Source organism: Camelina sativa, chromosome 11, assembly GCF_000633955.1.
Source record: "Camelina sativa cultivar DH55 chromosome 11, Cs, whole genome shotgun sequence".
Taxonomy (NCBI): Eukaryota; Viridiplantae; Streptophyta; class Magnoliopsida; order Brassicales; family Brassicaceae; genus Camelina; species Camelina sativa.
The window spans coordinates 17,302,144-17,329,820 of record NC_025695.1 but is presented as its reverse complement, the minus strand read 5'-3'; the positions used below and the strand labels follow the sequence as shown (position 1 = coordinate 17,329,820).

The 27,677-nt window shown below is 37.6% G+C and overlaps 2 protein-coding genes and 2 pseudogenes across 2 annotated transcripts; 2 read left to right on the top strand and 2 right to left on the bottom strand.

Annotated features, from left to right (window-relative positions):
• LOC104728072 lies at positions 4,886–5,650 on the bottom strand. The gene is made up of 2 exons (XM_010447109.1): positions 5,427–5,650; positions 4,886–5,165 (listed from the first exon to the last, which is right to left on the bottom strand). Exons 1-2 carry the CDS (start codon positions 5,648–5,650, stop codon positions 4,886–4,888), a joined length of 504 nt encoding a protein of 167 aa, XP_010445411.1.
• On the top strand, positions 15,324–17,489 carry LOC104728071 (putative F-box/LRR-repeat protein At4g15060). The gene is made up of 4 exons (XM_019232743.1): positions 15,324–15,453; positions 15,774–16,759; positions 16,842–16,982; positions 17,070–17,489. Exons 2-4 carry the CDS (start codon positions 15,827–15,829, stop codon positions 17,340–17,342), a joined length of 1,347 nt encoding a protein of 448 aa, XP_019088288.1. The 5' UTR covers positions 15,324–15,453; positions 15,774–15,826; the 3' UTR covers positions 17,343–17,489.
• On the top strand, positions 18,022–19,734 carry LOC109125146 (annotated as a pseudogene).
• On the bottom strand, positions 20,133–24,265 carry LOC104728070 (annotated as a pseudogene).

Genomic DNA, 27,677 nt, shown 5'->3' with positions numbered 1-27,677 from the left:
ATAATCCCAAATGATCCTAGTTCTACCATTTAACTTCATCTCTTCTCAAATACCCTTTTCTCTTTTGGTTTTTTAGCCTTAGGAGAGGTTTCTTATTTGAACTCTCTAGTGGAATGGAGGTTTCTTTCTTATTGCTATAGTTCCCTTTTCTTTTTATTTCTTAAGACATTAAAGCTTTTTGCTAGCCTCTTCTTTACTTTCTTTCTTTTCTTTGACTAGAACCATCTCTTATCAAATTTAGACTTCCCCATTCTTTCACTAGAACTTAAATTTTTTAAACACATTTCCCTCCTAAAGACTCTAACCTTTTCTTTTTGTTTTCCCTCCTTTCTTTTCTTTTTCAAACAAACCAAGTCCCAAACCCAGAAATTAAACCACCTAGTCCTATCTAACTTGAAAATTGCAAACTAGAACTACACAAGGCTTTATTCCTGTCAGCTCAAACCTAACACTTTCTTCCAAGCTCAATCCCAAAAAGGCCTCACACACACAAGAATAGACATGGCTTGAAAGAAAGGTTGGTTAAGGGTAGGGAAAACTGATTTTAATGATAAAATCAGCTACTTGGATCAACAAGAGTGGTAAAAAGGGGAAACATGATCCAAATATGTATATGGTATCCATGAGTTTTAAGCAATGCACAAACTGATAATTAAAAGTCAATATTAGGTTCTTATAAATAGGAAATGACATCAAATCACAACATGCTTCAGGGATAGCATGTAGGAGCTGGTGGTGGTAGAATGGTTGACCTTGCTGCCCATAGTATTGTTGCATGAGGGAAGGGTACATGAAGTACTGAGGTGGAAAGGGAGGGTAAACTTGGCTATAGGGATAGCATGTAGGAGCTGGAAAACCATAGGGAGGTCTGGGCAAGTACTCGGCCGAGTGCATTGGAGGTGCTCGGTCGAGTGGGTGCTCGAGTGTACCGGTCGAGTGCCTTGGAAACTGCTGGTCTGTGCGAACTTGACCTCTTTTCCTCTGAATTGGCTCATGCAGCGAGGCTCTTGCTGGTACCACCGGATTTTCAGCTCTAGACAATGCTCTAGTTGAGCTACTCCTCCTCAAAGGTCTAGCTGGTGATGAATTTCCACTTTTCAATTCAGCAATCTCTTTCTTTAAACCCTTTATGGACTTAGTCATCTTCACCACTTTCTTCTTCAATTTATCTGCAGTCTTGCCATGCCACTTGTTCCACTTTTGAAGAAGTGTCACCCTCTTGCTAGTCTCACTAACTCCTCTACTATCTCTTGGACTTGGCTCATAATCTTCAAAATAGAACTGCTCTTCCCCATCAGCCATCTCCACATCTTCAGCTTGGTCTTCTCTCCTTTGGGTTGTACCATCAAACAACAATTCAGCAGCTGGCCAAAAGTCAATGTTTAGCCCTTCTCTTATGGTGGTGAGTGCTTGATTAGGTAGAACAAGCTGAGTCTTCCCCAATGTTGCATGCTCAAAGTTGAAAAGGTGCTTCCCATGGTGCATCTCCTTGGCTAGAATGAGAATGGAGGTGAGGTATTGGGTGTCAATCCATCTTGGTTTGGCATTCTCTCCTTGAAGTGGTACACTGGCAGCTACTAGGATTGGAGTGATGATGCCTCCAATGGTTAGAACTCCAGTTGAGTTCCTCTTATGTAGCTTGCTCACCCAGCTTCTATAATAAGTAAATTGGTCAATGAGGACCATAGCCAAATCTGTTTCCACACTACTCCCAAGAATGATGGTCCCATCTCTTGTTTGTGTGATGATGCCATAGAGTGCTGCATCAATCATCTTAAGCTCTCCTTCATTCAAGTTTCCAGTCTCCTTCCTAGCAAAGAATGGGTTTGCTAAGGCCTTGTGGAAGTACCTTAGGACTGGACTCCTTATCTTTGAGCTCTTGGTCTTGGAAGAAGAATAGAGCTTGTTATTTCCAATTGTTTCCCAAACAGCAAAGAGTTCTTCCCTTTGTATGACCATGTTCTCTTCACTTCCAACTTCAAACCCATATAGTGTAGCTAGCTGCTTGAGTGACAACTCATACTTCTTGCCCTTGATGGTAAAATCAATGTAACCAGCTCCCATCTCTTGATCCATCCTTGTGAAGAAATGCAACTTGATGGTGGCTAAGAGTTCACAGCTCTCTTCTCTATACCCCTCCATGCACAATCCCATGAATTTGCTTAAATTGAATTTCTCAAAGAGAAACTCAACATCTTCAGCAATACCCAGCTTCTCCATGGTCTCCTTATGTGGGTATCTTGTTCCTTGGAAGCTCATTTTCATGAAGGCTTCATAGAGTTGGCTAGGAGTTAGGGCACCAGATTCTTCTTCTACCTCTTCTTCTTCCTCACTCTCATTCTCTTCTTGTTGCACTTCAGCTGATGGCCTCTTCCCTTTTGCATTGTTTCTTTTTATGTGCTCTTCAAGAGTAAACTCCATCTCCTCATCACTCTCAGTTCTCTCTGGATCTTCCTCAGCAGGTTGATCTTTCTTCTTTGACATGCCACTCGACCCCCTACTCAAACTGGCACTCGGTCATTTGCCCCCTCGAGTACGTGGTCGAGTGCGCTCACCAATCTCTCTTTTTGAGACCAACAGTGCATCACGACGATCCATAAAACGATCAGTGGCTTCCTTGGCAGCAGCTTCGCTGATAGCAGCTTGTTGTGGTATTTTTCTGTATTTGGAAGACATTTCAAAAGAAAACTGAAAGGAATAGACTCAAAGCTCAAAGTTAATAGGTTAGTAACCCAAAACCAAAAGAACTAAGGTTGAGCAAGAAAATGAAAACTTGAGAGAGATTTTCTAGCTAGATTTTGAGTGTTTAAGCAAATGAGAGAGTGTGAGAGGCTTAGGATCGAGTTTACCTCTATATAAAGAGGCTAAAGGAACAAAGAGACAAGGGTGGAGCGTCCATACCATTAAAAGTTTGAATTTGGAATCTTTGACTCACTTTTGCTGCCACTCGACCCCACATGGTCGAGTGCTTGACCAAAAATTGAATTTCGAATTTGAATTTCGAATTTGTCTCTCCCTCCACTCGATCGTGCAAGAGAAATTTGAACTGAGTGGGCTTGGGCTTCCATGTCACCCGATCGAGTACCTCTCATGAGCTGGTCGTGTGGCCTTAAAAACCCATTTCTACAAGTCCATTTCTTCTCAAACCCATCTATACTCTCCTTAAAAAGTCTGCCTTAGGGATTTCTACAAACATAAAAGAAAAAGATCAAAACTACAAGGAAAATCAAACTTATGTACAATGATACCTTAGGGATTTCCTCCCTAGTGAGCTTGTTTAAAGTCACTAAGCTTGACTTTTGATGCCTTTTCAGGCTTGGTTTGGAGACCAAGGAGGTGATGAGATCCTCCCTGGTATAACTTGATCACCATGAACCTTGTCCTTGGTCAAAACATGCAATCCATTTGAAACTTGTTTATTCTTGATCTTGAGCCTTGGCCTTGCTTTCTTAACAGACTTCTTGTTGAGTTGCACTTGGAGATCCTTCACCAGATCAGTCAACACTTGAACTGAAGTCTTAAGGTTTTGAACAGCTACCTCATTGTTTGAAACCTTGACCTTAGAGTCCATTTCTTTCTTAAGAGACTCATCAGCTGCTTTATCTTTTAAAACAAAGGGTTGGCCTCCTATGGTTGGTTGGTTTGTTGCATTCTTGACATTAAACCTCATAGTCAACCCATCAGCAATGTCCAGGCTGACCATACCCTTTTTAACATCAATGACAACTCCAGCAGTGGCCAAAAATGGTCTTCCAAGAATAATAGGATCATCAAGCTCCTGTTCCATCTCTATAATGATGAAGTCAGTTGGTATCCTTGCCTTGCCAATCATTACTGGAAAGTTCTCTAGCTTGCCAACCACATCTTTCCTAGACCCATCAGCAAGACTTATGAAGAGGTTGCTTGGCCTGAACTCTTCATATCCTAGCTTCTCTGCTATTGAGAAGGGCATGACACTCACAGAAGCTCCAAAGTCACATAAACACTTGTTGAAGTGCATATAGTTCAGTGAGCATGGTAGATTGAATGGGCCTGGGTCTTCTAGTTTTGTTAGGATAACAGCTTCCCCAATCTCTTCAAGATCCCTCTTGTCCTGATTCTGAGCTTTCTACCTGGATATCTCAAGTAGCATGCCTTTGTATAGAGGGTATGGAGCATAATGTTCCAAAGCAGGTCCTCTCTCTTCTTCTTTCTCTTCAATGACAACCTCTTGTTTCAAAGCCATCACTTCTTTTTTTTCAATTCTTTCCCTGAGTTCCTTCAGCTTTTGTTCCTTGAATCATCTTGGGAATGGTAAAGGTGGTTTGTAAGCAGGGGGAATGTATCTGGCAGGTTTAAAAGCTTATGCGGGAGCAACTCGATGATGTGCTCGATCGTGTGTGTGGTCGAGTACATGGTCGAGTTGTTTTTCTGCTTCAATCCGTTGAGTAAAACCTTCACTTTGAGCTTCATCTTGCGACAAATCCTCCCCAACTTGAACCTCACTGTCCTCAGTGACAGCTTCCTCATAGAAATGGATAGATTTAGTTGTAAACTCCTTTGGATATTAAATAGCTTTACTTGGTAGTTGGTTTGGCTTAGGAGCTGATGTAGAAGCAATGTTGCTCTCCATGAACTTGACTTTAGAATTCAAGCTCTCAAACTTAATGTTCAGGTCATTATAAGAAGAATCCAGCCTTTGGTTTATCTCAGCAAAATTTTTTGCTGTCTCAAGCTGCCCATTTGCTTGTCAAAGTAACAATTGCTGCATCATAGCTCTTAAGTTTGGTTCCTAGGCTTGGTTGGTCTGAAACCCTGGTGGGGGAGACATTGGAGCCTGATAACCTTGTTGTTGCTGCTTGGGTACATAATTGTGCTGCTGTTGTGCTTGTTGTGGTGGATAGACTTAGTCTTGTGGGTTTGCCACATTTGTACTCCTATAAGATAGATTGTTGGGCTTGAACTGGTTGTAAGGCTTGAAACCACCTTGGTTCTGCACATAACACAGCTCAGCTATCTCATTCTCCCCATCTTGAATTGTTGTATCCTCATCACCAAGAAAGTGAATGTTCTTCTGTTGACTAAGCAGAATCTTGTCTAACTTATCATTAACAATCTTCAAGTCTTTTTTATACTTCTCATCTTGTGCAGAATCAACAAACCTTACTGTTCTATCATAGTACTCACTGTAGTTCCCATCAGATTAGGCCAAGTTCTCAACTAGCTCCCAGCCGTCATCTACATGCTTGTTGAGGAAGTATCCATTTGAGGTTGTGTCCAGCAACATCTTTATCTTGGGAAGAACCCCTCTGTACACTGTGCTGAGCAGTGACTCATTACTGAACCCATGGTGTGGACACTGTGTTTGGTAGCCCTTGAATCTCTCCCAAGCTTCACAAAATGTCTCATTGTTCTTCTGTGCAAAGCCTGAAATCGCATTCCTTAACCTTGCTGTTCTGGCATTGGAGAAGAATTTGGCTAAGAAGACCTTCTTACACCTATCCCATGTGGTTATGGCTCCTGTTGGTAGTGTCTTCTCCCATAAGTGAGCTTTGTCTCCTAGAGAGAATGGAAACAACCTAAGCTTAAAGCTATCCTCACTCACACCATTGATCTTTGTGAGGCCACAAAGCCTATCAAATTCATCTAGATGATTCAAAGGATCCTCCATTGGCAATCCATGGAATTTGTTGGACTGGATTATAGTGATTAGCCCACTCTTAATTTCAAAATTGTTGTTGGCTACTGCAGGAGGTATTATGCCAGCTCTCTGTGTATGTGTATTGGGAGCATCTCCTGCTCCAATTTGCCTTGGCCTTTAATTATGTTGCATTGGTGGATCCATCAGTAACTGTTGTTCCTATTCCTGAAGGATTCTGGTTTTCTGTTGCCGCAAGTCTCTTGGTAGGCGGTTGATATGATCAAGGTACCTTTGAAGATTCTGGTTTCCCTTGGATCTAGTTTGCATCAACTTACTCGATCGCTAGCTTGAACAGACACTCGATCGAGCACAGACTCGAGTTGAAGACTGAACCGACTGAGACGAGAAGACTAATGGCTCGATCAATCACTCAGACGTGCAGACGGTCGAGTGTTGGGTCGAGTTGGTACCTGAGATTCAAAACAACCAAGCAGATGAAGAAGTTAATCAGTAGTGATCAAGTGAACAATAGAACTTAATCTTAAACTTGTGTAAATCCTGAATGTCACAAACATTTACTCAAATGGCAACGGCGCCAAATTGAAACACTTTGTTTTTGTGTGGTTTCTTATGAATGAATGAATGATGCAATCAAACAAACAGACATAAGTATGGATGATGATGAATGGTCAGGTGGAATGTAAGAGGTTTCAATTACTCTTATGTTGTTGTAATATAAGAGATGTCAATCCATAATGAGTAAGATGCAAGCAATCAGGATGTGAACACTTATCTAAGTTAAACCAAGTATGAAAATGGTTTTGTTCTAACAACCTAGTGATAATGATGAAATGCAGAATGTAAAACTACTAAGATAAGAGACTAAATGCAAATTGAACAATGTAAATAAAACAAAAATGATCCTAACAAGAGCAAAAACTACACTAATACAAGACAGTAAATGCAGCAGGATTAAACAAGGGTGAATGCAATGAAACAGGAATGAAACTAGAAAGATGCAGAACATAAACAAGAACTCTGGAAGGAGCTCGAGCAAGCACTCGATCGTATGCTCGATCGAGTACTAGGTCGAGTGGGTTGATACGAAGAACAAAACCAAAATCAACAATCAAAACAGAGCAAAATGAAAGCGAATCAAACAGGAAGCGAATAACAGTAATCAAATAGAGAAATCAATAAACAAAGTAGGTCCTAGGGATGGGTTCATGGGTTGGACTTAAGTTATAATCACCTAAACTGATCAACAAATCTCAATCAACAGTGAGCTATCTCTAGACAATGATCTTCTAATACTTGTTAATCCATTCTCATGACAATAACAATCAAGCTTAGATACTCCTAGACCTAGTTCTCACTAGCTAAGACATATAAAAGCAGGCATTAAGATCCAGATCATCAATGTCAAAAATCATCTTAAACATCCAATCTCTCAGGTTAAGCATGATAGTCTCTAGCATTAGCTTTATCTAACAACTTAAACATTGGTATGATGCTAAGAAGCTTAAGATCTATTCTTACCCTCTCAGATATAAGAACAGCATAGAGCATATCTAATCTAGAAGAGACATTTAAACAATCAATCTTGATCAATCTAAGCAACCATAACTCTTATCCAGCCTTATCCATCCCTAAGATCCTAACACACTACTTAGAATCACTAAACATGATGAACAAAATCATAAACCCAGACATTAATGAAACTTGCATGATTAGAAAGATGAGACAAAGATCTACAATATTGAACAAAGAAGCAAACTCAAATTCTTAATACTTTGAAAGTTATGGAACCAACAAGTATCAAAAATCTAGAGAAAAATATAAGAAAAAGTGGCTAATGATCTAAGCAAAAACTAAATCATGATGAACAAAATCATAAACCCAGAAATTAATGAAACTTGCATGATTAGAAAGATGAGACAAAGATCTACAATATTGAACAAAGAAGCAAACTCAAATTCTTAATACTTTGAAAGTTAGGGAACCAACAAGTATCAAAAATCTAGAGAAAAATACAAGAAAAAGTGGCTAATGATCTAAGCAAAAAATAAATATTTCCAAAAGGGTAAAAACTAGGTTTCTTAGATATTTTCTCTCTAAAGTGGCTTCTTGGCGGCCATAGAGTACAATAGGTTTATATAGGAAGGAAGGGAAACCCTAAAATGGCTAGAAGACAAAATAGGGAGGCGGCTCAGTCAACTCGACCATGTGCTCGGTCGAGTGCATGGACCTCTTCTTTTGCTTCTTCCAATCGGTTGAGTCCCTCTCCTCACACGGTCGAGTGTCTTGTCGAGTGTGGTGGTCGAGTGGACTTCCAGATCTTAGTTCTCTTCTGCTCTAGCACCTTTGTCTGCTTCTCTTGATGGCTCCACTCTCCTTCAGCACTTCTCCATGCTCCTTTGGGTCCTAAATCACCTGATTATGCAAGAAACAATGCAATGCAATGAAACCCTACTCTAATGCATAAACAGTCCTAAAATTACTCAATAATGGCTAAACAAGCTAGTAAATCATGCAAAATGTGTAAATAAACAAAGATAAAACAAGGTGAAATATATGAACATCACTCTCTATATCAGTCATGACCCTCTTTATATTCTCTTTGCAGTCAATTTGAAATGACCTGATCCGTTTTTTTTAATAATAAATAATAAATATATAAAATAATAATAATAATAAATACACTACAACTAGTGGTCCCATACCCACTAGCCACCTAACCACAAGCACACCAAACAGCAGAAATAATAAACAATACCAATGAATATACAATAATAAACAACCAATATTCAATAATCGGCTTTAACTCATAATAAATAATCAAACTACATGAATCAAAGAACCAGCAATCCTAAACAATGTTCTAATGACTCAACTCTAGCAACCTAGCATAACCAGACAACCACCAAATGAGACACTAGAACATCCTCCTCTTCATTGCCTGGATTCCACGATCACACTTTGCTTTACCTGCACCACAAACACAAATTGCAATGCATGAGTATTTTATAAACACTCAGTAAGGCAATCCTCCCACACACTGGGCTATACACACAAGAAATAGAGACATCTCTAACCATCAACCAACAATCAATAACCAAACAACAACAAACTAGGGCTCTGCATCGACCGACACCAACACATGCATCGACCGACACCAACTGGGGTTTGCATCGACCGACGCATGGTCTAAATCGACCGATGCAAGGTTCACTTGCATCAACCGATACTCACATCGCATCGACCGACGCATGCTCAACATAGTACGAAATCCCTAATAGCATCGACCGACGCCTCCACATGGCATCGACCGATGCTCCTAGGTCAAACGCGCCGTCCTTGCAATGCATCGACCGACACACATGCCGAGCATCAATTTCCCCAAACCTTCTCGCCGGATCTTCGTTCCTACAAACGTCAAACTCGATCCCAAACCACAAGAAAGCCTCACAAAGCCTTAAATAACATTCTAACATGCCACACAACACATAATCAAGCAGATCAGAGAAATCTCCAGCTTAGATAAGCCATGGTCATGCACTTACCTTTTCCAAGACGATTATGAACCTTACACAAGAAGGAAAACGTTCTTAGGAAGCTCCTACAACGATCCCAGCTACAGATCTCTACAGGAACCGCCTCAAATCACCCAAAATCTTCAAGAACACTCAAGAACACTTTTCTCTCTTTCTTTTTTCTCAAAAGCGGCTAAACACGACTAATGAGACAAAACCTCGACTTAAGGGTTTTTTCCCTAACCCAAAACGCAGCGTTTTACTTAAGTTGAACTGCACAAACGGGACCTTGCATCGACCGATGCATCACCAGCATCGACTGATGCACATCTTAAACCGGGATTCCGGTTCGCGGATGTTACACAATTATATTCTTCAGAGACTAACCATGGCTGAGAGCATGTTCTGATCATAAGTCGCAAATGTCAATGTCCTCAACAAAAGCACCATCAGAATTTGATACCAGTAAGAGCCAGTAAAGGGAGGCTGTTCGATCAAGAGGTGAGTATGGAATTCTGTTGTTGTAGACTGACAAGATTAGAATCAAAGTACAGCTTTTTTCTTAAAGTTGAGATACAACTGTGATTGTCTGATTGTCTGGTTAAAAATCATATCTCGTTTGGTTATAACTTACATTTATAAAGTGAGGTATCAATTTGACGAAAACTTGGGTCCACTTAGAAAACATACAGTTCTCATATCGACTGGCTTATGTTTGCTCAAAAACAGCATATAGAGATCAGAAAACGTCCCTGTTTACATGCATCATAGATTCTTTAAAGGTTCTAGAGGTCAGCTTTTCATATACTTATTGTTCTATAGTGACGTGTAGTATGGATCCTGCTAGTATTGTATCATCTCTCCGTTTGATTCATTTGTTAGTGTTTTTTTTGTTTTCAAATTCCTGTTTTGCATCTAAATGATGAATAATCAGAGTTTTCTTGTTTTTAAATCATACTTTTAGTAATCTGTATTTTTTTGTTTTGCAAAATTGAAGTCTTTAGTATTTACTTTTCTCATATCTTTGTTGATTTTTGTTATGATTTCAGAGGCATTTCCTTCTCTCACTGCTTCTTAGCTTCTCGCATCTTCGCTTGTTGCATCTTCACCACTTCTTAGGTATGTAGAATTCCATTACAATTTATTTGAAACCATTTATCATGTCTAAATATGTGATTTGTAATATTTGATTTATTTCAGTTGTGGCTAATTCATACTAATTCATCTTTTATTTTATTTGGCAGGAATGGAAAACAGGTATCCTAAGCGCCTTATGGAAGTTGGAAATGAGCCACAAGTTGGCCAGATAAATAACTCATGTCGAACGTCTATTTTACACAAGATCAAGAGCGCATTACCAGAGGAGTATGAGATTGTGAAGGGTGATCCAGTTTTCTCACATATATTTGCATTGTATGAGAATGGTCTTGGGTACTCAGCTCGGTTGATACACAACATCATGTGTAGGCAGTTGGTGACAAAGAGAATACATGAGCTGTGGTTTTTGTTTGGTAAGAAGCCACTTAGATTTTCCATGCAAGAATTTCATGCAGTTACTGGGCTAAAGTACAATGACGATTTAATGGTGATTCAGAGAATTGGACAGACTATAATGGGTTTTGGAGTAAATAATTGAAGAGAGGTGGGATCATTACCATTCAAAGTTTTATGAAGACCCACCTTGAAGCAGCTCCCACGTGGGGAAAAAAAGAAGATGAGAAGATGAGAAGATGAGAAGAAAGCAGCTCCCAACATTGAAGCAGCTCCCAACATTCGGTTTGTGTATGTTTGTGTAATTGTTGGGTTGGTAATGGCTAAAGATGATAAGAAAGCTATACCACATTCATACATCAAGCTGGCAATGGATCTTGATAAGGTTAGGACTTATCCTTGGGGTCTTGTAGCTTTTGACTATTTAGTTAACTCTATCATGGAAGCAAGGAAAAAACTGAAGAATCCCATAAGTTACATCCTCAATGGTTTCTCATATGCTCTCCAAGTTCGTGTCATTGGAGAACTGTTGGGAGAGAAGATTGACAAGGAGATTACAGCTACTCGATGTTCTAATTGGAGAGGTGCTGCAAAAGTATCCTATGATGAACTCCTCCTCGTAGAAAAAAATCAATTGGAAAAAAGGTTAGTTGACTACTATTCATTTTTTATTTATCTCCCTTATCTTTGAATATATTGAATTTTTTAATAATTGATAAACGAATTGAATGTATGTTGATTTGTTTTTTTTTGGCAGGATGTAGTTTACCCATACATTTCCTCCACCAAAAACTATGATCTATTGGAGGCTGCAGAATTTATGAGTCACTAGATTAGTACTTGCGCTACGCTGCGGGTTTTTCCTATTCGTATTTTATAGTATGATAGTATATAATAGATGTGTCTTCAACATATGCTCAAATGGACAGTTCGGTTGAGTTATTATAAACCTTTACATTTACAATCATTTAGAATCTAGAACTACAACCGTGCAAGCGCTTTTGTATTTTATATTAGATTTTCTCTACTTACGTGGGAGAGATATCAATTTTCTCTACTTAATTAACTGCAGTTCGATTTTTCTTTAAATCAATTATTTTTAGCATTGTTTGAGTTTTCTTCTTGTACTTTAGTTTTTTCAACGTCTTAGATAGATAAGAAAAAACCTTGAAAAAATAGACTCATCTTCTTTCCTGAGAACTCCATCTACTCTTTCATCCTAAATAGATTCAAGTTTATTTTCAATGGGAAGAGGATCTCAACAACATTTTGTTATTTAGGATTGCTTCAACATCCATCAGTGTATTTTGTATTTTAGAGTCTGCTTGTTAGTGGTTTTGCCTTTAACCCAAGTACCGAATACAATTGACATAGTGCTGAAAACACTACAAACTCAGAAAGAAATTTTTTAGCATATATATCTGATGAAGCATCGCCTAAGATAAAATTACTCTCTGGGATATCGTACGTAGAATATTTTGGAGATTTATTTACCCTAACTAATTTAGTTTTGAATGCGTTTTGCAGTAGTCGTGCTCATGATTTATATTGAACAGCCATCCACAACAATGTCAAGAAATCCTCTTTGTGGTAATTCTTCACCTATAAACCTACAATAAATTCTAAAATGTTAGGATGTGTATGTATTCTAAAAGTTAAAAGTCTGTAATATGTTACCCGATAAATGAAAGATTATTTTATTGAATCAAAGATCATTTTTTTTTTTTTTTGAATTACATGTGAAACTGTGTTCAAAAGGAAAAATAACTTTTTACATTTCTTTTGGCAGCTAATAACAGAGTATTGCTTTTAAATGCTGAAAAAATTTAGGACTTTTTAATGCTGGAAAAAAAAACTTTAGGACGAGACAAAGTTTAGAGGTTGAGTCGTTAGACACGAGTTGCAAGCCAAGCTTGTAGGCCTTTCCCAAAGACCATTCTTTAAGAATCCTATATAGGAGAAGATTGAACATCTTAATCTTATTCATCTCAGAGCTTCATATACGTTATAATCAAAGTCGATTTGTTTTTTATTGGTCGTATATGTACCTGTTATTTTTACCTATAATATTTCATGAAAATTATTGTTTTGTTGCAGGATGATTTTAAAAGCTCAAATGAGGAGACTACGTCTAGAGCTATAATAAACTATGGATATGTTTATAAAACCTTAAAAATTACAAATCGATTCTACATGATTGAGAACCATCTCTGAGGATTTTACCTTGACAATATGCATTTGGCAGATCAAAGGCTTTTACATCTCCTCCGATAATGAGTTTCATAATCATTGTGCTACCATCTTAATTAAGACCCTGCAGGAATAAGCTGATTCTTCCACCTACCAAACAAAAATAAAACAACATTTCTACTCTACACCCGGTTAAATCTTAGTTTCATTAATGAATAATACCTAACAACAATTAAAAAAAGAGACATTGAGAACAGATACGAGCAAAGCTCTCAAAAGAGGTTTCTGTACTGAGGGTATCCTTGAACAGTCTCTTAGCCAGCCTTGCTCAGTTTTCCTATGCCTCAAAGCTAAAGCATTTCTAGAAGAACCGTCGACTCAGCTCAACAGCTTCTTAGCATTTTTAGTTTTTCCTCTCCTCATCTTCAAATAATATACATCCTTCATCGATCTCACTGTAATCATTCCGTGCGGCTTCTTGTTTGGATATCCCATGAGGCTGAATCTCAATGCGTACAATACCTTAGCGATCGCTGATCTTTATCTAGATTTCAAGTCATATTGCGCGGCTGCCAAAGACTTTGGCGGGGAGTGGCTTCTGTTTGGCCTAGGAGTCCTCATGAAACAAACATATTAATTAGTCTAGTATGCAGATTGCAGAAGATAGAGAAGATGAAACTGAAGAAGAGAGCCAATTGAGTGTATTTGTGTAGGTAACGGAGAAAACGTCAATATATACCGGTATTATAATAATGATCTTCCTCAATTCTGTTTTTTATTATTAGAGCAGTTATACCATCTTCTAAAACGTAAGAGAAGTCCAAAAGCTTAGGATTTTTTTTTTGTGCTTATAGGTGGCACATTCTTGCATGCTGATGTGGCACTCAAAAAAGGACAGTTGGTCATCTTTCATATTATAGATAATTAGATTCTAGTTATTTTTAAAATATATAAGTCATTCTACTCATTAACTCCAACATATTAGTCATTCTAGTTATTTTCCCTTAATTTTTTGTTTGATATCGAGTAGGCTTATAGAATATACGGAACCTAAAAGGCTTTGTGGGATATATGGTTGTTCAAGATTTTACAAAAATAAGTATGATATCAAATAGATTGAGTGAACATTTATGATTAAATTTATGGAATTGACATTCATCGACGCCAACAATTTTTAATTAACCATCATGAAATTTAAATTAAGAGGACAAGCATGTTTGTCGGCCTAGGTCGTAATTAGATATATCATCCCAAGTCCAAACCTATGATAATTAGAGAAAAGTACGATTATTCTGAAAAGTACGATTATTCTGCCACTTGTTCACTAAAAAAAGAAATGTCAAAATCTGAACCAAGCGGACAAATAACTCTCTCTCGTAACATAGTCCAAGAAGAAGCTAAGAGGTTGCTGCAGTCCGTATAGGCTAAGTTGTATCTAAACTTCCAGTTTTCTCTATTAAATCACAGTTTTTGGACGGTGTATGTACCTACGTACGTACCAGAGGGTTGGTGTGACACCCTGGTTTCAGAGACTTGCGCAGAGGTTTAAAAGAATTGATTTGGCAACCTATGTCACCAAAGTGCACTTATTTTTACGGTCAAGAGTCCTAAGAGAACTTCACAGTTAAGCGTGTTTATGCTGGAGTAGTCTTAGCTTGGGTGACCTTCCGGGAAGTGACTGTCGGAACTGTGCGAGTGAGGACAAAACACAGGAAAAGATCATGTGGTGATTTGTAGGGACGGTAACAAGTCTTTAAAAGCCTCCCGGACATAGCAAACCGGCCGTCGGATATGGGTGGGCTCACGGGCCTAGAGAGAGAACGTGAGGCCCATTAAGGAAGGTGGCCTCATGGACTGGGATTAGACATAGGACCCACTAAGAGGTGGCGGTCGGGACGTTACAGTTGGGGAGTGTTTGATGGTTTTGAAATTGCATAGTTTGTTTTTTTGAATTCGCTCTGAGTTTTGGAACACTGTACGTACCTGTTACCTAGTCTAAAATATCATGGAAATCAGAGGGTTGGGAGTGTTTGATGGAAGAAGAATGAAGTCCATACCTCTGTAGCTAGAGAAGACTAAAGAAAAACAACTTTTATTTTGTTTTCCAAGATTCAACATATAGAAGAAAGTAACATGAAATGTTTATATAAAAAAAAAGTGGGCATTGATAGCAAATTATAACAGCATGGAATTTGTAAATGCTATATATTAAGATGGTACTTGAAATTTGGCCATATACCGTGAAAGACTACCCAAAGATTCGTAACATTTTTGTTTGACAATGTTAGATTTTGGTTTACATACTTTGACCATATTTAAATAAGTCAAACTGTTTTTGAATACTTAAACGGAAATTACTTTATAAAATAGGACGACGTCGTTTTTGGTTCTTCTCGAAATGACGTCGTTTGGAAATTTTTAAAGGGTATTTAGATATTCCTAGGCTTTGAAGATAAGACATGATACCTACTCAGAGAGAGAGAGAAAAAAACGGCGATTTTAATGGATAGAAGAGGGTAGACGGAGTTTCTAAAGAGTTCATAATTAAGAAGCAAGCGAGATCTAAACCGATTCTATATCAAGACGCAGTTGGATACTCCATTTTCTTGAGAACATGAGGTAAGTTGATACAATTATGATTTTTACATAATCGGAGAAATGGGTGTGACATTAAATTTGTTACACATGAAATTTTTGGTTTGATTTTGAATACGCTTGTATATATGGAACATAAAAGGGTTTGCTGGATATATGTTTGTTCAAGATTTTACATAAATATGGTATCAAATATTGAGTGAACATTTACGATAATTTCAAGGAATCAAGAGGACAACCATGTTTGTCGGCCTAGTCCTTATATATATTATTTCAACTCCCAACCTATGACAATTTAAGATTTTCTTCGGTTATCTTATGTTCTTCTTTTATTACTTACTCAGAGAGACCACAATATTGGTATTGCAAGACGGCGCGTAAGTCATTGACAAGAGAAATGACAAGAGAATCAACGATGAGAAAAAAAGAGAAATGTCAAGATTCTGAAGATAAGGATAAGATTAGTGGGTTGCCTGATGAATTACTCTTGAAGATATTGCTGCTTCTCCCAACTAAAACTGCAGTTAGGACAAGTATTTTATCCAAGCGATGGGAGTTTCTTTGGATGTGGTTGCCTAAGCTTGAGTACGATTGCTCTGATTATTCTCCTGATGAGCAAGAGAGGTTTAATCGTTTTATAAATCTGAATTTGCCACTTCATAAGGCTCCGGTTATAGAAAGTTTGCGTCTCAAGTTCAATGGACCAGTTCAAACATTTGAGCCTCAAGCTATTGAACTATGGGTTGCATTTGCAGTTTCTCACTGTATCCGTGAGTTAAGTCTTGCCTTCAGGGTAATTCATTCAGATTATGTTATGAGGCATCCTGCTAGATTGCCTAGTAGTTTGTATATATGCAAATCGCTAGTGATCTTGAACCTGAATGACGATGTTCTCATCGATGTTCCTCGCATGGCATGTCTCCCCTTCTTGAAAACTTTGTTCCTTCGACGTGTGACTTACTCATATGAGAATTCTCTTACGAAACTCCTTTCCAGTTGCCCTGTTCTTGAAGATCTAGTGTTGGAACGAAGTGAATTTGACTATCTTGGAACATGGAAGGTAATTGTCCCCTCCTTACAGAGACTAACTATTGAGATATTAAGAACTAATGATTTTCGTGAGCTTGTGGTAAGAACTCCTTCTTTGAAGTATTTCAAAATTATTGATGACGGTGCTAGTGAGGATGATAATTACTCCTTTGATTCTAACACTATGCCCAACCTGGAGGAGGTTTATATTGATTCCGTAAACCTTGGTTTGGACAAGTTTGTTTCATCGATCACATATGTTAAGCGTCTTACATTATGCATAAGAGTCGATACCCAAGAGGTAATAAATATTTTCATATCGATATCATTTTAGACACTAAACCAGGTTTCCTTAATTTTGAATCATTTGCCGTCGTGTGCAGGCGTTATATCGTGCGGGTATTGCCTTCAATCATCTTAAACATCTGAAGTTGTGTCAATGTGATTCAAATTGGTCAAAGTTACTTGCCCGGTTACTCAACGACTCTCCTAATTTACAAGAGCTGGAGATCTATCAGCATGCTGTGAGTTTGTTCGTTTAAAGTCATTTTCATTTGGTTTAATTTACTTTTCAATTAATGTTTAAGCTAAGCTCTCATGTTTGATCTCAGGATCATGAAATGAGTCTTTTCAATCCATGGGTTAGCTGGGAGAATGAACTAAATTGTGTTCCTAAATGTTTGTTATCGACTCTTGAAACTTTCAAGTGGACAAAGATGATTGCGACGGAGAAAGCGAGTCATCTGTTGAAATATATCTTTAAATATGCGTCTCGCTTAAAGACTGCGACAGTCGTGCTTGAGAACGCTCCAGAGGCGACGGTCCAGGAGACTGCAATCACTTTTAGTTCAACAGCATGCCAATTCGTATGTGAATTTGAGTGAGGATTTTTATCAGTGCATGTTTTCGTTTATATGAACTTTGATGATCTTGCATAATGAATTTTATCTAAACAAAAATAAAGTTATTTGATCATGTTGTTTTTGTAGCTCTTACATGACTTTGAGCTCCTCCAGATTTTATACATCTGAATAAATGTGGCTTGTAATATCATTTTTTCATTGGCTATGACCAATTATTTCCCTCTAGATAATTGGTTTTTATTATTTGGTCATATATATTACGTCATCATTATATGTTTTTATTATTAAATATATAATCTCGTTCAGACATTCACGAAAAAAAAACAATATACTTATATGTAACATTTAAACTGAAAAAAAATTCATAGACAACTTTAAAAGTTTACTTAAAAAATGGTATACTTGTACTATTTTTATTATGGATTCTTTACATAACCACTACAAGTACGAACAGCTCACAACAGCTTCCACATTTTTTTTTTCTTTTTTTATTCAAAACCCAAAGTTTCTTATAAAACAATTTCCATAAATGTTGTCAAAAAAAAAAACAATTTCTATAATGAAATAATTAACTAAAGGACTAAAGAATTGTTGTCTGTCCCAAGCCCTAGATAGTAATTAGATATGTTAGAGCCCGGCCCTAGTGAAGCCTGTTCATCATTAACCCTAAGCTACAAATATTAGGTTTTCTTCTGTTTCGTTGCTTCTTTGTGGCTGTTCTTCCACAAGGTTGTGTTTATGTCAATGATAAAAGCATCTTGGTTAAAATCAACAAAAGATCTTGGAAAAATTGTGAAGAGATGGACGACAGGATCGGTCAGTTACCTGATGAACTGCTATTGAAGGTACTATTTTTTCTTCCAACAAGAACCGCTGTAAGCACGAGTATTTTGTCGAAGAGATGGGAGTTTCTTTGGATGTTTTTGCCTAAGCTTGAGTACGAGTATACCAATCTCTCACCCTCTGAAAAATTGAGTTTAAGGGCTTTTGTTAATTTAAATATGCCATTACATAGAGCTCCCGTCATAGAAACCTTTCGTCTCAACTTGACCAATAGCTTTGGATCAATTAAGTCTAAGGATATCAAAATGTGGGTTGTAATTGCAGTTTATCGCTGCGTCCGTGAGTTAAGTATCAACCTTCATTGTACTATGTGTCGTCCTGCTAAACTGCCGAGTAGTTTGTATACCTGCGAATCGCTAGTGGTCTTGTAACTGATAGAAGAAATATTCGTGGACGTTCCTCGTATAGCTTATCTTCCCTCTTTGAAAACTTTGCTCCTTCGTCGTGTGACTTACTTAAATGACAAGTCTCTTCAGCGACTTCTTTCCAGTTGCCCTGTTCTTGAGGATCTTGTTATGGAACGAGGTTTAATGGACTTTCCCGACTATCCAGAGGATTTAGTACCACTGAACGTAACCATGCCGTCCTTGCAGAGACTAGCCCTAAAGATAGCAAGAGATGTTGATTTGAATGAGCTTGTCATAAACACTCCTTCTTTGAAGTATTTCAAATTAATTACACACTATGATTGTGAAAGTGAAGTTGATCATAGCTACTCCTACGATTTTAAAGATATGCCTAAGTTAGAGGATGCTGATATCGAATCTAGATACCATGATACCAACAACTTCATTAGATCCATCACATCCCTCAAGCGGCTTTCGTTATGCATAAGATCATTCAACGGGGAAGAGGTAATTTGTTTACATCACATCAATAGTTCTCATTTTAGAACACCAATTTAATTAACCTGGCTATTCATTCACCTTTGTTTATTCGTTTTCCATCTTGTACAGGCTTTAAATTGTGACGGTATTGTCTTCAACCAGCTTAAGAATTTGAAGCTCTGTCCATGTGATACAAATTGGTCAAAGTTGCTTGCCCGGTTACTCGAGAAATCTCCTAATTTACGAGAGCTACAGATTGATCTGAATGATGTAAGTTTTTTTTCGATATAGTCCTTTTTTCTTTTGGTTTAATTTAGTGCAATTAATCTTTATTCCAAACACTCATGTTTGATCTCAGGATCATAAAGATAGTTGTGTGGATCCACCACTGGTTTCCTTGGAGAGTGAATTGAATCCTGTTCCTCAATGCATGAGGTCGAGTCTCGAAACTTTCAAGTGGAAAGGGATACATGGATCGCAGAAAGAGGTAGATGTGGTTAAATACATTTTAAGAAATGCTTGTTGCTTAAAGACTGCGGCAATCTTGTCTCAGTCTACTCCAGAGACAGAGGATAAACGTAAGGTGATGATCCAGGAGTTGTTACATTCTTTTCGAAGTTCAGCAACCTGCCAACTCGTGCTTTAGTGAAGATATCTAATTTAGGATTCTCACTTGCATTTATATGAACATTGAGGATCTTAAACAGCGGTTTTGTGGATCTGTTTTTGAAGTTTCTTCTTAATTTTTTAGATTTTCGAATTTAATAAAAACTCTTAGTTTTAAGAAAAGCCATTCTTGTGACCAAGGATGTAATACATTAAGAAAACCACATCACTTTGGTGATCTTAAACAGCGGTTTTGTGAATCGGTATGAAATTTCTTCTTAGTTTTTCAGATTTTCCAATTTAGTAAAAACTCTTGGTTTCGAGAAAGCCATTTTTGTGACCAAGGATGTAACACATCAAGAAAAACACATCACTTTGGTCTCTTACTTGCATTTTCACCCAAATAAAAGTTTGCTACGATAAAGTCTAAAATTTATTCTTCATGCGTAATCTCACATGACTATGAGAACTCTTAGTAGAAGTTGCATTAGAGGATTCTCACTCCCTCTTAAAAAATTAAAAATAAACAGAAAAGCTAAGAATCTAAGCCAAGTTGTTCCCATTGAGGAACTCTTTTGCTGAAGAACCTCCCAATAACTCTGGAATCGAGAATCTGAAGAGCTCCTCCAGATTTCACACATCTTGGAGTCTTATACTGATTCACTGAAGATCCTTGAGAGATACTAAAGTCCATTAACGAATCAAAAGTACCCAAACTCACCACTCTTATCTCCAATGGACCTATTGATTTGTCTTTGTTCCTGCATCTTCTGTACACGTAATCCAAACTATCCTCCACCTCAGAGCAACAATCCTCCATTATCTTCTCGTTTAGCTTTGGAGGGTCGTTATCGTGAAGTGACTTCAGCTCCCAGAAGAGCACGTAATGCCCTGGGATTGATGACGTGTCCGCATAGCTCGTGTACTCAGTGAGCAAGAAGCTTGAGGGTTTGGCTTGTGCCACTGCCTTCATTAAATCTTCTTCGCTAGTTTTGTCTGTGTCGATGCTTAAGACAACGTTTCTTCGCTCCACGAAACTGAAATGAGGCGCCTTGTTGTGGAAACCGGTCACCTTCAGAATATCTCCTACTTTGTATCTGTATAAACCTGTTTAGAAAAAAGAGCCCAAAGAACTCTTGTGTTACACGTTTCCCTCACTAGGTCAAAGAATCTAAATTGAACATATAAAAATCAAACTAAACTGAACTGATTCAAATTTCTTCAAACAGTTTACAGAACATAACATTTTTTTTTTGTATGGTAAACATGTTAATCGTGTCAATTTCAAGAGAGAACTGACCTGCGAACGTGGTGATGACGAGTTCATAGTATCGGCCGGTTTCAACATTAACAAGATCGACAATACGATCTTCGTCCTTAAGAGTACCATATGATCCAGAGTGAATCTCTTCATGTGATTTTTCATCGACGGGCAAGAACTCAAAGTAAGCCATGTTAGGAAGAAGTGTGTAGGAGACATCAGATGGCTTACACAGTGGATTAATGTTGATACCAAAGAAACACTCAGAGGAAGCATACATTACCGAAACCAAAGGCAAACCTCCGCTATAGAACTCGAGTGTCGGAATGTATTGAGCCATTGAGCCAGTTACAATCACCTCTATGTACTTGGTCTTAGGCCATATCCTTCTCAAGATTCCTTCCCATTACTTAGAAGAGCACAAAGCCTCAACCTCATCAGCCAATTCAGGATTTGGACCATTAAGGATGGACAAAACCGACTCTCGACATGTCGAGTCAGTGATCCAGCTTGTGACAGTACCTGTCCTGATGTCGNTGTACACGTAATCCAAACTATCCTCCACCTCAGAGCAACAATCCTCCATTATCTTCTCGTTTAGCTTTGGAGGGTCGTTATCGTGAAGTGACTTCAGCTCCCAGAAGAGCACGTAATGCCCTGGGATTGATGACGTGTCCGCATAGCTCGTGTACTCAGTGAGCAAGAAGCTTGAGGGTTTGGCTTGTGCCACTGCCTTCATTAAATCTTCTTCGCTAGTTTTGTCTGTGTCGATGCTTAAGACAACGTTTCTTCGCTCCACGAAACTGAAATGAGGCGCCTTGTTGTGGAAACCGGTCACCTTCAGAATATCTCCTACTTTGTATCTGTATAAACCTGTTTAGAAAAAAGAGCCCAAAGAACTCTTGTGTTACACGTTTCCCTCACTAGGTCAAAGAATCTAAATTGAACATATAAAAATCAAACTAAACTGAACTGATTCAAATTTCTTCAAACAGTTTACAGAACATAACATTTTTTTTTTGTATGGTAAACATGTTAATCGTGTCAATTTCAAGAGAGAACTGACCTGCGAACGTGGTGATGACGAGTTCATAGTATCGGCCGGTTTCAACATTAACAAGATCGACAATACGATCTTCGTCCTTAAGAGTACCATATGATCCAGAGTGAATCTCTTCATGTGATTTTTCATCGACGGGCAAGAACTCAAAGTAAGCCATGTTAGGAAGAAGTGTGTAGGAGACATCAGATGGCTTACACAGTGGATTAATGTTGATACCAAAGAAACACTCAGAGGAAGCATACATTACCGAAACCAAAGGCAAACCTCCGCTATAGAACTCGAGTGTCGGAATGTATTGAGCCATTGAGCCAGTTACAATCACCTCTATGTACTTGGTCTTAGGCCATATCCTTCTCAAGATTCCTTCCCATTACTTAGAAGAGCACAAAGCCTCAACCTCATCAGCCAATTCAGGATTTGGACCATTAAGGATGGACAAAACCGACTCTCGACATGTCGAGTCAGTGATCCAGCTTGTGACAGTACCTGTCCTGATGTCGGCACAGAGCTGAGTGAAATTATTCTCCAAGAACTTGACGGCTCGGAGAAAGGCAGAGGCGAAGATAGCACCGAGTCTTAGGACATGCGATCGCTGGACTAAGCCGCAGAGAAGCTGACAGTACATGCTTTGCTTGTTGTCTTCACAAAGAATGGTCTCGTTAGGACTGGTGATAACATTGTACTTGTTGAATGGTCTGTTCTTGAATTGTTGACTTTTGTAGTAACTTGTTAACACAGGACGAGCCTTTAGACCAGAAGGAGTCTTGATCTCTGGTTTTATGAACAGAAGATACATTCCCTTACCTTCATCTAGTCCATTCACATACCTAAAAAAACCCATATATAACACTGTTAATCTCATTCCCTTTTTAATTCTTCTTAATTGAGATGTGAATCAACAAGTTATTATTAGACTTACTTATTCATGACGGGGACAAGCATGTTGTAAAAAAACGTCTTCCTATCCAATTCTTCAGCCGTAGAAGGCATCAATTTCGGTTTGCCACCAGAAGTACCCGAGCTGCATCATATATTTAATTATTTATCCAAGAATTACTAAATGCAACCCCAATAATTCAAGAATATGCGAGTTTGATAATGTAACCTGATTTATTTCACTGTTTTCAAAAATATTTTAGATTTATATTTGTATACGAAATACAGTAGAACCTCTATAAATTAATACTCGGTAAATTAATAATCTATATAAATTAATAATTTTTTCAGGTCCCAAGATGAGACTAGTGTAACTTTGGACACAATTCTATAATATAATAAGATAATAATTTTTTTGAAAATCTTTTGGAAATATATGTCCATCAATAATATAAATTAATAATTATATAAAATTATCTAAATATATGTATATATATATATATATACACATCCATTTTTATTTGAGTTTATTTTTAATATTTTTCCTATATAAAAATCTTTGAGTGTTATATTCAAAACATGATAATTGTTATTTTCCTTGTAATTGATTTTATAAAAATATTAGTTATAGCGATTAAATCTTATTTTTTATTTTTTTCTAGCAAATTAGGAAAGTTTCTCTATAAATTAATAATTATTAATTTATTGAAAAATTAAAACCTCTATAAATTAATAGATTTCCATGGTCCCAACATTATTAATTTATAGAGGTTTTACTATATGATGTAAAAAATACAAATCAATATAGGTAATACCGTAATAGTTGTGTTACATTAATTGTTAACTTACATAATGCACAAAACTAATACTTCTTAAGTTTTGGTATTACATGCTAAAATTATAATAATTATTTATTGAACGTTTTAATAAAAACATATAGATCAAAAAAAACATAGGTTATTAGTTTAAACATCTCCTCAACAAAATATAGGTTATAAATGAGAATAAATGTTTTTAAAAGTTATTATTTTAAAACCATGTGGGGTAATACAAAAAAAAAGGAAGACAACTTCAAGAATTGATTTGGAGATGACAAAGTATAACATAGTTTTGTAGAGTTTTTTATATTTATATAGATCATTATATATTTTGATATACACAAAATGTGTTACCTAGTGAGGAGCTCAACGATAGGTTGAGAAGAGAGGATATCAGATGATTCTCCATCAGTGATTCGTTCGATGAAAGGCTTCATGTCCTCATAATTCACCACCGGGACTTTGTTCTTGAAGCTTTCTTGATTCTTATCAGATTCTCCATCAAGAAACGACTTGAGATTCTCGGTTCCACAGTTTCGAGAGAGTATTTGGTGGAGAACTTCTTGCTGGATTGTATCTGCATTTGTGGTTAGATCATCGAGAAGCTTTAGACCAGCCTCTGTATTAGTTGGATCGTAACTTGGAATCATTACTGTTGTTTGTTTGTTGAGTGAGAAAATCACTTCTTCTATGTTCTTGAGGGTTGGTTTTGGTTGTATTGTAGGACTAGAGGGGAGGCAAGGGGGGTTAAATAGTAAAGTGGTGGATAAGATTTTTATGAAATGGTGAAATAATTGCTACAAGAAAAAAAAATTGTATACTATTAACACAAAATTAGATTTTGACTGTTGTAATATAGAAAGCAAATATTTTGGCGTAGAAACTATTTGTTGACAGAAGAGTAGAAAATTTCTTATTTCCAAGTTCAAAATATATTCCATCTTCTAGTCAACTGTAAAAAACGGAAATAAAATCTCAAAGAATCGTAAATACATGATATATAATAGTTAAGTATAGTTTATTTGTAAAAGTCATCATCACACCAAAGATCGAGTCCTGCTTCTTATTAATGTAAGAATTTGGTTAATAGGTCAGCCAGTTGTGGTCCAATGGTTGATAAGAAAAACAAATTATAGACCTACGAAAAAATAAATCTCAAAAATCCTAAATACATACAAACAGTTATATTATTTTATAAACTACATTTGAAAAAAAAAATATTTATGCATTATTTGAAATTCTTAAATAGAAGTACTAGTCTTGTAAAATTAATATATTATATCTTCTTAATATAATTGGAAAATATCTGAACGTTTATGGTAATGTTTTTTTTTTACGGGCTGTGTCTACCATATCATTGTGGATCTCAGCTGGCTTTCTAAAAGAATGAGTGACAGACAAAATAAGATTTTTACTAATAGAGAAAAAAAATTTTAACTTATTGATAAATATAAAAATTGTTCAAAATAATTTATATGCCAATCTTATTATATAAGTCTTGATGTCAAAATTACTTATTAACAAGATCGTGACACGTGTCGATTGTATCATTTAGATGTTGACACATGTCAATTCTATAATTATTAAAACAATTTAAAATAAAAATGTAAAAATTCAAAACCTACCACAAAAAAGTTTTATATAAAAGTAAAATAGAGAAAAGAAAACCTAATTTTATTTAAAATCTTTTAAAGAAAAAATACCTTTGTAAACTTCCAAATGTAAAACAAAAGTATTGTGTTTAACAGTTTTAAAAATATTAAAAGACAATTATAAAAAAAATTGAATTGAATCAAAAAATAAAAATAAAGCTCGAATGGCGATGGCGATGGCAATGGTGATTACTGCTGTTTGAGGTTTTTGAATGGTGGGATTGGGTGTCGATGAGAGACAGAGGGAGGGTCTCTCGTGTTCTCCGCGGGGTGAGAGGTTTCGGGGGCAGATCGGAAGTCTGTCTCTCCTTTTGAATGGGATTACCCCTTTGTCTCGAGGTCCTGATTGTGCAAGAGGGATCTTGTTGCAGTCGGATCTATGGGATTGGATCGGATTTGATAGACAGGTCTCTGTGTGGGATGTTAGAGGGATTTGTTTCAGGGTTGTGGGGTTGTTCCCTGAATCGGATTTGGATTCGACGGTATTAACGGTAGGGATTTCGATTTCGATCGGGGTATTTAAGTCTAAGATCTAATGGTCATATCGAGTTGGGAGATTAAGTTTCCATATCTTCTGGTATGTGGGATCTGGGATTGATAGGGGATTAAAGAAGGTTTTGCAATTTGGGATTCTTTTGTTTGGCGTATCCCACCAAACAATTCCAAGAATTAGGGTTTCCGTATGGGTATATATGTTACGCATTGCATACGACTTGTTATACCATTGGTCTCTGTTCAGTGTGTTTCTCTATTTTTTTTGCTGTCATCGGCGGTGTGTGGTGGTTCGGGTTGTTCGACGAATTCTGATGTCTCAATCAAACTTCCTCAAGGGTAAGGCTCCTTTGGTGCGCACAGAGACTGTGAAGATCTCTAACTCAGTCTTGGCTCAAAGGATTCAGCAGTTCTCTCTCACCCTTATTGAGAGACTGATGAATCCTTCGGTTCAGAGAATGGATTCCTTGGTATCCACTTTGCCGAAGATTTGGAAGCTTGAGGACAATGTGGTGGGAGCAGATCTGGGCTAAGACACCTTTCAGTTCAATTTCTCAGAGGAGGCTGACCTGCAAGGAGTTTTACACAACGGTCCTTATCATTTTGATGGCTGGATGATCTCTTTGGTTAAATGGGAGCCAATCATATCATCAACTTATCCTTCTGCTATCAATTTCTGGGTGAAAGTTACTGGTATTCCGATGCACCTTTGGGAGGTTGCCACTTTGGAGGCAATTGGTAAGAAGATTGGACTTATTCGAAGCATTGATGAAGAATCGGGTAGTATATGTGTTACTGTTAATGGCTTTAATCCCCTGCTCTTTAAACTGGTAGTGCCATTTGATTCTGGGGATGAAGTTATAGTTAATCTTGAGTATGAAAAGTTGTTGGGATTTTGTGAGAATTGCTCTCGGCTCACTCATGATGTGAGGGTTTGTCCGGAGCTTAGTAAGTCAGATGGTGTTCAGGGTTTTGAGCAGCAACATGATAAGAGAGGGATTCAGCGACAGCAAGGTATGGTGAAACAAGGGGTGTTTCATAATGAGGGTGGATGGGAGAAACCTAGGAAGTTTGCCAAGAGGGCTCTAGATTTCCAATCACATGATGGTTCAGTTGGGGCTGGTAGTTCCGGTTCTTACTATCAGGGCAGACATGGAGCGGCATGTGATCAGAAACGTTCAGTTGGTGTGTCTCAGTTGGGCAATGTTGGTGGCAAGCGTGGACCTCTGGTTGCTACGGGTGAGCAAACGAGTCAGGTTCCTCCTTTTCATCTAAACAGGAAGGGGTCAGGGTCGATTTGGCCTAAGCCTTTATATAAGGTTAAGCAAGGGTCTAAGGAGAAGTCGGCTCAGGTGGTGGTTGGAGTGGGCAGGGCAGCTTCGGACATTGAGGAGACTCAGCTAGATACAACAATGGAGGGTTCTCCTCACCAGGCTGATATCAAGGGGTTAGTAGGTTCGGATTTTGAGGAAGCTAATGATGATCTTTTAGAGGATGGTAAATTCCCGGATGGTAGTCTCCCACAGGAGTGTGATGTTGTGAATGGGCAGGATACTGAACCTTTGAGGGGTTTAGGATCGGAGGTCTCTGATTCATCTGAGGTTAATGTGCAAGGTATCCTTTCCTCCTCTTTACCGATTGATTTGGGTGTAAGTGTTGTTAGTTCTGCTTTGCGCAAGGTTGATCTAGGATCAAAGGCTGGTGATTGTTCGAGACTTCATAGTTCTCGAGTCAAGAACATTTTAAAAAAACCGGTCTTGTCATTGGCTTCTCTCGGCAAGCGTTTGCTAGCTAAAGCTCTATCTAATCATGCAGGTGAGGGTCTCAAACTAAAAGGGATGGGCAAACAAGGGACTAAAGCCATGGATGGCAAACCTAATGGTGGCGGTCGACCAGTCAAGAAGGGGATGGTGGCTCT